We start from the raw sequence: 12937 nt of genomic DNA, 5'->3' as shown, positions 1-12937 counted from the left end.
TTGAGTTTTTGTTGCCGTATGTCCAAAACACACTAAGGTTGTTGGTACTAATGATATGTCCAAAACACACTAAAGTCGGGATTTGTAACTGGTAATTTTGCTATAACCAGAACCTCGACTGAGCTTGCTTAGACCATAGCATTATGTCTCATATATAGAATCAATCCAAGTTCTTCAGAAATTTTTGTAAATGAACTTAGTATCTTAGTCCAAATTTCCAAAGCAAGATGTGTTTGGATGATTTTCTTCAGCCATTGGAGTCATCTTTCTTGCAGCACAATTTCACTGGTGTTCACGTGTAGAACACACCTAAAGATCAATTTTGTACCCTTTTTTTTCCTCCACCTATTTTCAAAGAGATATTTAATGAACACACCATTTTTGATTCCATGGGGATTTGGTGTTTCAGTTGTTGTATCAGTTTTCACTGTTTGTGGTTTTTTCAACCACGTGGCTTACAAAATAGGTTTTATAGAAGAAGTGAAGACATTTTTCTACTTCTTCCATTTTCTAGTTATAATTATGTATTTTTGTGAGAGTTACAAGTAGTGCAGCTAATTAGTAGTGAGTGCGTTTTTGGTCCCTAGCTTTCATTAAAAGTTGTTGGGTGTCCTTTTTGACATTTTCGTACTTATTTCGTATGTACTTGTATCTCACTATTATCTCATGTGTATAAAATTTCACATTCACCTCTCCAAAACAAATTAAACCATTTTTTATGAAACTCTTTAAATTTGCTTTGGGCCTGGGCCCAGATTCGAGGTACGAAGCTATGAAAATTCATGACACCATCACAGAGTCGGGCCTAGCCCAAATCCCGAGGCAAACCGACTCCTCCAAACCCAAAAAGGAGATCCCCGTAAATTCACCAAAACATTTCAAAAACCACACGGGGCACTAATAAAATAATCCACATCCCAGAGTATTTTCAAATCCAATCCCCTGCGCTTACCCCCACACTACCAAACACCCCCACCATCAACTTCCCTCCCTTCCTCCACGTGTATGGAGATCCTCCACCCCCCGCCAAAATACAAACCCTGGACTCTCTCCTTCCTAGACCCTCATCTTCTACATTGCTCAGGCTCTGTGAAATTTCATTGGCCCACCATCTCTCCTTTATATTCAAGTTTCGCAGCAACGCCTCCTCTCTCTCTCTCTCTCTCTCTGCCCCTTTTTGTCTCTAGAGCCATCTTTTCTCTCTCTAAAACTATTTCGGTATTTCCATCTGCGTCCCCTCTGATGGTTCAATTCGGGTTTGCATAAACCCTACCCACGAGTGAGTACCTCCGATCTATCATTTTGAGGGTTTAGGTGCACAATTGTTCGAATTGAGTTTATTTTTTTGGTTCTGATTGCTGTGGAGGGTTTTGTTTGTTTGAATTTGTGTGGTTTTTGGTGAAGTGGCTATGGAAATTAGGTTTCGGTGTGGGAGGTCATGTCACGTCACACTTTGAAATTGGTGTCTGATCACATTAATAAGATGGTTTGCATTTCAAATTAGGCTAATGCAAGACAATGACCAATCGCTGCACTGCATAAGTGCATAGTGAATATTGTAGCAAATTTTTTTTACTTAATTTCAAATTTTTTCTGGAGGGTGACAAATCCACACTCCTCATTTTACAATATATACTTATTCTTTTCTTTTTTGGTTAAAATTCTTATAAAAATATAAACTTTAAATCGCTAAAGATAAAATCTAAGTTACTAAAAAAAAAAAAACATGAGCTTTGCTGACAACACATATAGACAAAAATTCACATTGTAACAGAATGTGTGGTACTGTGCATTTCTCTACAACTGAACCAATCACAAGAGCCAATATATTTCTGTCTCTCTTCTTGGATTCCACATTAGGAATTGGAGCTAATCCATCCACTATTTCCAATATTTCTAGACCATTTAGAAAGGCATTTGGGTTTCAAAAAAAAAAAAAAAAAGGCATTTGCAAAAGTAGCATCAATATTTGGTTTTATGGTGATGTTAATGATTTTAGACTCACAAGAATTCACCACAAATCATAGTAAAAAGGAATAGATAAAGAAATGTGGTCATCTGAATACATGTTAAATATAATGTCATCAGACGCCTTACCAATAATGTCACAGAAGTGAGCCTGGACAATGCGTTTAGCATTCCTACTCACATTGAAAACCATGTTATGTTGGAGGATTTGGCTGGCCAACTAATAGAGTTACTCATCTCCTTAGCAGTCCGGCAAACCCTTTTTGGGGCAACAGTATAATTGGATAGGGCCATAACTGGCATTATTTGCAGAGTTTGGATCAGAAAAATTATTATCATATGTTTCCTAGTTTCTTCATATATACTATGTCATTTACTGGTGATTCTCCAACGTTCAATCTGCAAATTGTGTGTAAAGGGAGATTATTGGTATAGTTCTCAGCGATGAAACCTGAAAGGCCAAGAATAATTCAATGCATGGCATTTACAAATGCAAAAAATGGTTGAGGTGTAAAATATAGTCTAAACTTGTTGGTAATATCAATTCGGAAAAAGAATTCCTTTATCACAGGGTAGTTGGTACTGCTCTTGGCGGTGAAATTGTTCAACAATGTGAAATTCTTAGAATTCAAAACACCAAAAACAGTTGTGGAGAGATTATTTGAGGAGGAGAAAGCTGAGAAATGTAGGCATACCAGGTAAGTACCATCTTCATTGATGTTGAACTGGTAGCAGAATGGTTTACTAAAACCTTTTGCTGTCTTATATAGAGGTGATATATCTAGCAACTGGTTGATGTCTTTGATAACCTTGCTTTTGGTGAGAGTAACCAGACTTCGATTCCCTAGCTAGCTAGAGAAAGTCTTGCCAGTAGTGAGGCTTGCATTAACATTGGAGCCACAGTTGATGAAATAATCACCAGTTAAAGAGAGAAAGTGAAGGGATGAGAGGTTGAGGAGAAAAACAAGTAGAGAGAGTAATGGGATGTGAAGATATTCCGTGGAAAATGATGAACTTGGTTGATTTTGCTAGTACTTGGAAGAGCTATGAAATTCAACAAAGTATGGAAATTAGAGCTAGGCACGGGTCGGACTCGAGTAAATTGATGCGGGAACCGATCTCGACCCATAATTTTTGGGCCGGTCTTAAAATGACGCGTTTCAGTTTCTATGCCCGAGTAGATTCCGGATTGAAATTTTTCGGGCCAAGCCATTGGGCTTTTCGGGTCCAATATTTATTTCTGACCAGCTTGAGAGTTTTGCAGCAAATAATCTCAGTCCTGTTCTAGCTTCAATTCAACTAAGTTAGAGTTTTGGACTGTGGTTGGACTGAGAGACTATCGGAGTTTCGGACTGAGTTGGAGTGTCGGACAGGTGCAGAGGCCTGGGAGAATTGGGTTTCGATTCACTGATTAGAGAGAATGAGAGATTGAGAACCTCAGTTTGGGATTTAAGGATTTTGTGAGAGATTGAGGATTGGGTTCTCTCTTGATTAGGAATTTAGAGTTTTTACTTGGAGATGAACTCATGACAATCATTTTTGGGTTGAGAGTTTTTTTCTCGAAGAAGGCTGAGAGGAGAGGCTAGGGTTCGTATTTGATCGAACAACTAAAATCAAGAAATTGATCTTCTTTTCCTTTTATAGTTGGGTTTGTAATCACCTACGCTAAATCTATCATAAGCTTTTGGATGACGAATTATATGTAGACACATGGTAAGAAACAGGACTTCGGTCCTTTTCTAATTTTTTTATTCACGACCGCAGATCAGACCAGGCCGATATATAACATGAACCAGTCCGGGTTTTAGTACAACACTCAAAATTCTGTTAAAAGACTAGACCGATCGGGCCGGTTTCTGGGTGTTTGGGATTTTCTGCCCAGCCCTTTGGAAATTGTGCAAGATAGAAGACTATGTAACTTTTGTGCCATAGCTTAAAAAGGAGGAACTACTTCTCTCAGGGATCGTATCAAATACCTTTGTCTCATCTTTACCTACACACTCAACAACTGATGACCTCTCTGCCAATTTCAGCCAAAATGACTTCCAATACAAAATTATTCCTTCTTTCATATATAGTTTTCTAGTTTGTTTGATGAACAATTTCTTATTGAAAGTCATGTTGAGCCAAAACAAGCAGAGCAATTAATTAGGATACACACTTACCTCTCATCTCACATTTTCGGCTTCTCTGAGCTGTTTCACCATGTAATACCCCGAAAAATCCAAATTAAATTCCGTGGATTTTTAGAAATGATTTCACGATAATAGGAGCGAGTACGAAGCTTGGAAAAGTTGTGGAATTAGTTCGAACGATTTTATTTCGAAAACGAACGTTATTTTGGGGCTCGCGAAAGTTGTCTTTTTATACGTTCAAAATTTGGGAAAACTTCCTTCATGGAAGTTGTAGAGCTTGTCGATACGATCTCGTGCATATGTGGAACGCAATATTCGGAGTTCGTATGAATAAGTTATGAATATTTGAAAATTGGGAATTTTCTATAAATATCAAAAAAATGTTGACTTTTTCATTAAGGACGAAAACATGTTGAATTTGCGGAACAGTCCCCGCGTTTTCTCTCTGTCTCTCTTCAGAACCCTCGGGTCCCGACCGACCCGACCCGGCCAAACGACGGCCCTCCGACTTCCTCCGGCCTCGGACCCGGAGCTTTTTCGAGGTCGCCGCCGCACGCTGAGCAGCTCCCCAGCCTCGCCTTGCTCCGCCGCTGCTCCAAAAGATGGATCGAAACCACCCAGACGCATGATTCTGACCCGGCCGGAAAACCACTTTTCCGGCGTTGCATGGGCCGATCGTCCCCAGTTTCGTGATCTCCTCCTCCCCCTGATCATCCCTATGTAAGTCTTTCATCACGATTTTGAGTGTAGACCGCTAGATCAAGGTTTGACTTTTTGGACGCCTCTGATTCAATCTAGGATCTGATCGTGCGACCGAGATTAATCCAACTTCAACGCTTGATCTAGGACGATCAAAGTGATTAATCTTGACCTTGTCTCAGAAAAAGTCAGGTATTAAAGTGGTTCAATTCTGTATTTTGAAGAAGTTTGTAGTTGACAACTTTAGCATCTGAAGTGGTTAGCCGGCGTTGACCGTCGCGTTGACCGCCGTCTGTCCTCCGCATGTGGCGGTGCGTCGGACCATATTTTGAGTTTATATTATCTGGGCGATGATCTATGCATCCATACGAGCGTTTTGATATATTACAAGGTTATGTTAGAAAAAGTTGGTAAATAGTGGATTTACGTTTTTACGTTACTATTTACGGTTTTTACGTTTTATCTTCGGTTTACGATCTACGAAGATCAGACCATCGGTTTTACTTCAAATTTTAATATGTTGATCGTATGACTGTCCCGGTGACTTTGTGAGGTCACGGGCGAAGATCCGACCGTTGGATCTTCGTATATTTGAGAAATAGTGATTCGGAAGGCGATTCGTGAGAATCCGACCGTCGGATTTTCATATAATTTTGTGGAGATGTTAGTAAGGGCGATTCAGGAAGATCTGACCGTTGGATCTTCGTGATAATTTTGGAGGATGATCCTAAGGGTGATCCGTGAGGATCCGACCGTTGGATCATCATATAAATTTGCTCTGACCGTTGGATCATCATTAAATTAGAATCCGACCGTTGGATTTCTGTATATGTGTGGTCTATGAATGATTTCTAAGTTAAGATCGTGTTTGACTAGGTGGTTGATGGATTGATTGGTGAACGATTTCGGATCGTTGTTTTTGAGCTGTTAAGAAGACGCAGCGGGAATTTAGAGGTGAGTAAACCTCACGTGGTTCATATTACGAACCGAATAAATTTAATTACCTTATTTTGTCGTAATTGCGTGAAAATATTTATGGAATAAATATTTGTTTTAAAATCATATGGACTTGATCAACTACGGTCCATGGGTAAGTAAAATGATTTTTACTATACAAATGAATTTCTCGGTTTTATTGCATGTGAACTATAGTTGGTATTAGTGATTATCCCTGAGCGGATAATTACGTATATATATACTTACGTGATTATATGTGAATGGTGTGACATTGAAGAGTGTGGAATTGGGATGATTAAATTATTATGAATTGACATGTGACTTACCATAATTATATGTGATGAACATGATTGATGAGTTCTTGTTAATATTCATGATTTACATTGGAGGATGTATAGAGTTAGAGAATGTAGGGTTCTGAGGATGAGGTGTCCGAAGTTCGACGGTTAAGGATAACCGGAGTGTTTGTGTGCTGAGGACGGGGATGTCCAAGGTGCGACGGTTTATTATTAACCGAAGTTGTGTGCTGAGGACGGGGATGTCCAAAGCGCGACGGTTTATTATTAACCGAAGTATATGGTGCTGAGGACGGGGATGTCCAAAGCGCGACGGTTTATTATTAACCGAAGTATGTCGCATTACTTGCACCTAGGCCAAGGTGACTGGTAGCGATGTGGTTAGAGCTCTAACGTGTTATTGGGATGGACCAGAGTGGTGTTATGTGGGTTGGGTGTTTATAGGACCAGTGTGGTGTATTGTGATTTGAGGATTGTGAAAATGTATTCCTTGTGGTTTTCCATGAGTGGGTTGATGTCTCTTTGCAGACGTAATACTGTTGAATTTTACTTGAATTGTAATTTAATAAATCAACAGTTCTTTCTTGTTTACTCATACTGGCTGTAAAAAGCTTACCGGGTTTTGTGTTGTTGCAACTCCCGGTACACTATTCAAATTGTGTAGCGGGTAATCCTACAGGACAGGAGAACCAGGACGGTGATCGTGCGGTTAGAGCAATGGTTATAGTTTTACAGCAATTGTAATAGTGAGGCGAGTTAAGCTCATTTGAGCCTTACAATTTGATTTGGTGGGAGTGTGCTGTAATAAATAACTTGAGGATTTGGGTTATTGTAAATTTGAGAGTTGTGAAGTGTGGTTGTTTGTGAGAAAAAAATTCAGGATGTTAGTTGTAATTTGTTATTATTCATGTTTCGGATTTGAATTGATTATTCAAAATTCGGGGCGTGACAGTTTGGTATCAGAGCGTAAGGTACATATTTGGTGATAATCAGTACCTCCCGAGTGATGGCCCGTCTGCAGCGGATCCCCATCATATACTCTTCGGTACTGGTATAATCATTGGGTATGTCTTAGTATGGGGTCTAGACAACGTGTAAGTCCGTAGGACGGTAGAGTTGTCTACTAAGTTCGTATTAGAATAAGTTTAGTTTCCGCGAGTTGTGATCTTCGAGGAATAGGAACCTCTGGATTTAACTCTGATGAGTCGGTGAGGTAGAGGTCGAGTCTGATGTAGGGACAGGATCTTTCTATGGAGACAGTTGAGGATGAGGTGGAGGCATTAGAGGTTGAGTTGCCTAGTCTACCTGTAGTTGATGTGATGGATGTTATTCTTGGGTTGAAATGGTGAAAGAGATTGAGACCCTAGGAATAGTTGAAAAGAGAATTGATCTCACCAACTCAAGATGATAGGAGTGTGAGAGATTATGAGACAGAATTCTCAAGACTATATTGGTGTACGAGTGTAGTGATGTAATTTGGGAGATACTTATGTTACCTTTAATAAGGGTAGTATGTTAAGTGATCATGGCATAGGTTGACTTTGTAAGTGAAGTGGTGGAGTTTGTGTAGCTTCTTTGAGTTATAACCTTTGAGGAATGGGAACCTTTGGATTAAACTCTGGTGGAGTTATTGAGGATGGTTTCCACGAAAAACAGTATCCTTATGTGCATTGTAGTCGTTGGTTGTTGGGGTCATGGTGTTTGACCAATGCTTGTATCTAAAGTCGTTACGAGTATTTGACTAGTAGTTGTGATACTTTCCATTAGTTGGATATGCAGATGTTTTGAGTTGAAGAATACTTAGCAGTTATTGGTTGCTTAGTGATGGAATTGTGTTATAATGGAGCATTCATTCATGCTCAGTTGTTTGGTGTTTAGGATAGCTGCTATATATTAGCTAAATGTCGGGGTGTGGTTTGAGGTCTGCGGATGGTATTGGAAATTATTGTGGAGTGCTGCTTCACTGACTATTGTTGAGTAGTAATGCATAATTCGTTGTTACTATGATGGATTTTGTGTATGGTTGACTTATGGAAAGATTGATATGACCTCGTGATAGGATTGACTGTGAAGAGACATTGTGTTGATGTATGAGCTTAGGTAATAACGTTGTTTTCAACTCTAGGAGTGCTAGGGTTGTATAACTAATTTATGAGGCCAGATACTGTTGTGAGGACAGATTATGGATTATGACGTGGTTAGTGTGAAGTGCTATAATCACAGAATTTTGACCACTAGATGTTGACTTACCACCAAATGAGCAGTGAGGTGATTCGTGGGTGAGATACTGAGTGTTGTACCAGTATCGATTAGTGGATGCTAAGATGGTACATATTGCTTGTTGAAGCAATTGATAGATGGAATGATCGAGATTTTTTTTTAGAGTTGTAAGTGTAACTCTAAAGATGTGGGTTTTTCCTAACTAACTTAGGAAGTGTTTAGCTTTATTAATCCCTAATTCTAGCGACGAAATTATTGTGTTTGGTTTGACTCAGAGGATACTAGCTTGACCTCTGTGTGACTTAATTGATTGCTAGGTTTTGAGTGATTGTTTTTATTGCATCATTATGAAAGATGTGTGCAGCAGAGTTCTCGATGGTTTTGAAAAGAGTATTGAGTGACCAAGGTTCGATCCTTGGTGTTGTTGTTGGTTAAACAAAAAGAAAAGAAAACATGCACACAATCTTATTGATTTTATATTACAAAAAGGGAAACGAGGACTATTCTATACTAAGCCTAGTCAGCAGCTCCGGATGGGTTGAGGCTGAGCTCAAGAGAAACGTTTGAGCCACTGTGGTAACCGCCTGAGCCACCAGAATAGTAACCAAATGCGCTACCTTCCTCGGAAGTAGTCTTCAGGTTACCAAAGACGTCCTCGCCGTGCACGGGGAACAGAGGAAGAGTTTGAACCTCCTGGTGATCTCCTCCTCGTTGTTGTAGGGATGTTTGTCCTCCTGTTGTGCCAAAAGAGTTGTACTGGTATTAGTGTTGAAGTGTGAGGAAGAATATGAAACAAAATTTAAATCAAGAAATCCTTCATTACCAGTAGAATAGGTGGAACCAAAGTTGAGATCAATGGATCTACCATCATCAGTAGAACTAGTGGACCCAAAATTGATGTCGATGGATCCACCAGCTGGCCCAAAATTGATGTCGATGGATCCACCAGCACCAGTAGAACCAGTGGACCCAAAATTGAGATCGATGGATCCACCAGTACCAAGAGAACTAGTTCCCATGGGCACTGGAGCAGCCTGATTACACCTATTCATCTGCTTCTCTCGAGCCCTGACGTTCTGGAACCAAAAGTAAATGTTCTTACCCTCAACATGTCCATACTGGTTCAGCTGGAGGCAGATCTCGTGAATGTGCTCTGTAGATGGGCACTTAAATCCCTTGACGTAGTAAAGATCCTTGAGGATTCTTATTTGTTCTGGAGTAGGAATCCATCTGGTACGGCTTCGCCAGAAATCCATGTTGGCACTACTTCCAGCTGCTTGGGTGTTTCCTCCCTCCTCTGTTGGTTGCTGTTGTTGTGGTTCCATTTGTTGCGGGGTTTGGAGCTCCATTAGTTGCAGAGTTCGTGGCTCTTGGGTCATGAGGTGAGAGGATGTGAATATCGAGGAATACATGGTTTAGTGTTTGAGGGAGATTTTGTTAGAAGGATTGGAGTTGTTGAACTGGTGATTGGAGATCTGAGATTCTCAGAGGAAAGATGAAATCGAATCTTCAAATGGGAGAGAAGATCAGAAGAGAAGGATTGAAATTGATGAAGAAAGGATTTGAGTTTCGAGAGGAAGACTGCAGAGTTTGAGAGAGAATGGCTGGGGAAAATTTCTTTTCTTTGGTGTGAACAGTTTTTCTCCAGGATGCACCTATTTATAGAACGAGGTGAGCAGATCTCCACCGTTGGATGGACGATCTCTGAGATTCAATCTACGCGTTGGATTAAAGTCATCCGAAAACCCGGAAAAGTTGTTGGCGCGTGGAGAGCGTGTAAAGGGACAGGCCGAACCTCGAGACGCTGTGGCAGACAGCTTTAGCCGAAAGTGATTTGCTTTCCGTAAATCACGGAAGAGACGTGTCGTGGCACGTGGAGTGTACCGACAGTTTGTTGTTATTCTATCGCTTATGATAGAATAAATAAAAGAAGTTGCATGGATAGTAACGAGAGCAGCTGGTGCTCTAGTGGTTGAAGAGCAAGGCTCTTGTACAAGAGGTCAGAGATTCGAACCTTGCCTCTCGTTTATTTTTATTATGTTCGCTTATGACATAATAAGTATAACATTTGTACACATTATATTAAGCACAGCTTGTGCTCCAGTGGTTGGGGGAAAAAGGTTTCGTGCGGCAGATTGAGGTTTCGAACCTTGCCTTCCCCGTTATTTTATTTATGTCGCTTATGACATAATAAATATAACACGTGAGCATATATTAATGAAGGCAGCTCTTGCTTCAGTGGTTGGGAGCAAAACCTTCGTGTTCGAGGTCGGGAGTTCGAACCTTACCTCTTACAAATATTTTTGGATCTCGTATATGCTTGATATACATACGTATATACGGTCTGTACGGTATGCATACGTATATACAGTTGTACAGTATGCATACGTATATACAGTCTGTATGGTATGCATACGTATATACGGTATACCTACGGTATGTACAATTTCATACCGTAGCCGAGCTAAAAAGTTGTGGGCCAAATAGTAAGCCCAAATGTTAGGCCCGATTTGTAGGCCTAAATAGTGAGCCCAATTGTTCGGCCCGAATAGTAGGCCCAAATGTTAAACCCAAATTGGTTTGGGCCGGTTCGAAATGTAGATGGTTCGGTTCTTCGGCCCAATTGGCCAGCCCTAATGCTTAGCCAAGGATTGAGCAAGCCCAAGTCATCGTCACTGGGTGACATATTTTATTGGCGTGCTTTTGGGGATGATTTGTTTTGAGTGATGCTAATTGAGTAGCGAAACGCTTTGTGGGAGTGTTTACTGTGCTTGTATGCCAGTACAGGGTGAAGATCTATGTGAGGATCTATGAGATAATCTCTGTGAAGATCTAAGTGATGATCTATGTGATGATCCATGTGATGATTTTGTGTAATTGATGTGAAGTGATGTTAAGCAGTTGTGTTGTGAGTTTACGTTTGTGATGAAAGGATTTAGTGGCCATAGGAATGTATTTTTATACAAAGGGCTGAGGCTTTGTAGATTACTACAGATTTGGAAAAGATGGAGATTCTATAGTTAGGTCAACCTTAATCGAGAGGAATTGATTTACGCTTAAATTTCGGGGCGAAATTTCTTTAAGGAGGGTAGATTGTAATACCCCGAAAAATCCAAATTAAATTCCGTGGATTTTTAGAAATGATTTCACGATAATAGGAGCGAGTACGAAGCTTGGAAAAGTTGTGGAATTAGTTCGAACGATTTTATTTCGAAAACGAACGTTATTTAGGGGCTCGCGAAAGTTGTCTTTTTATACGTTCAAAATTTGGGAAAACTTCCTTCATGGAAGTTGTAGAGCTTGTCGATACGATCTCGTGCATATGTGGAACGCAATATTCGGAGTTCGTATGAATAAGTTATGAATATTTGAAAATTGGGAATTTTCTATAAATATCAAAAAAATGTTGACTTTTTCATTAAGGACGAAAACATGTTGAATTTGCGGAACAGTCCCCGCGTTTTCTCTCTGTCTCTCTTCAGAACCCTCGGGTCCCGACCGACCCGACCCGGCCAAACGACGGCCCTCCGACTTCCTCCGGCCTCGGACCCGGAGCTTTTTCGAGGTCGCCGCCGCACGCTGAGCAGCTCCCCAGCCTCGCCTTGCTCCGCCGCTGCTCCAAAAGATGGATCGAAGCCACCCAGACGCATGATTCTGACCCGTCCGGAAAACCACTTTTCCGGCGTTGCATGGGCCGATCGTCCCCAGTTTCGTGATCTCCTCCTCCCCCTGATCATCCCTATGTAAGTCTTTCATCACGATTTTAAGTGTAGACCGCTAGATCAAGGTTTGACTTTTTGGACGCCTCTGATTCAATCTAGGATCTGATCGTGCGACCGAGATTAATCCAACTTCAACGCTTGATCTAGGACGATCAAAGTGATTAATCTTGACCTTGTCTCAGAAAAAGTCAGGTATTAAAGTGGTTCAATTCTGTATTTTGAAGAAGTTTGTAGTTGACAACTTTAGCATCTGAAGTGGTTAGCCGGCGTTGACCGCCGCGTTGACCGCCGTCTGTCCTCCGCATGTGGCGGTGCGTCGGACCATATTTTGAGTTTATATTATCTGGGCGATGATCTATGCATCCATACGAGCGTTTTGATATATTACAAGGTTATGTTAGAAAAAGTTGGTAAATAGTGGATTTACGTTTTTACGTTACTATTTACGGTTTTTACGTTTTATCTTCGGTTTACGATCTACGAAGATCAGACCATCGGTTTTACTTCAAATTTTAATATGTTGATCGTATGACTGTCCCGGTGACTTTGTGAGGTCACGGGCGAAGATCCGACCGTTGGATCTTCGTATATTTGAGAAATAGTGATTCGGAAGGCGATTCGTGAGAATCCGACCGTCGGATTTTCATATAATTTTGTGGAGATGTTAGTAAGGGCGATTCAGGAAGATCTGACCGTTGGATCTTCGTGATAATTTTGGAGGATGATCCTAAGGGCGATCCGTGAGGATCCGACCGTTGGATCATCATATAAATTTGCTCTGACCGTTGGATCATCATTAAATTAGAATCCGACCGTTGGATTTCTGTATATGTGTGGTCTATGAATGATTTCTAAGTTAAGATCGTGTTTGACTAGGTGGTTGATGGATTGATTGGTGAACGATTTCGGATCGTTGTTTTTGAGCTGTTAAGAAGACGCA

The 12937-nt window shown here is 40.6% G+C and overlaps 1 protein-coding gene across 1 annotated transcript; it reads right to left on the bottom strand.

The window, feature by feature from the left end:
• Positions 1 to 8557: 8557 nt before the first annotated feature.
• Positions 8558 to 10040, bottom strand: LOC133713888 (protein WUSCHEL-like). Its single transcript, XM_062139912.1, has 2 exons — positions 9099 to 10040; positions 8558 to 9009 (listed from the first exon to the last, which is right to left on the bottom strand). The coding sequence occupies exons 1-2, from the start codon at positions 9685 to 9687 to the stop codon at positions 8792 to 8794; spliced, it is 807 nt and encodes a 268-aa protein (XP_061995896.1). The 5' UTR covers positions 9688 to 10040; the 3' UTR covers positions 8558 to 8791.
• Positions 10041 to 12937: the final 2897 nt, after the last annotated feature.

The sequence above is a fragment of the Rosa rugosa genome, chromosome 6 (genome assembly GCF_958449725.1).
Source record: "Rosa rugosa chromosome 6, drRosRugo1.1, whole genome shotgun sequence".
Lineage (NCBI taxonomy): Eukaryota > Viridiplantae > Streptophyta > Magnoliopsida > Rosales > Rosaceae > Rosa > Rosa rugosa.
This window is presented reverse-complemented; position numbering and strand designations above follow the sequence as displayed.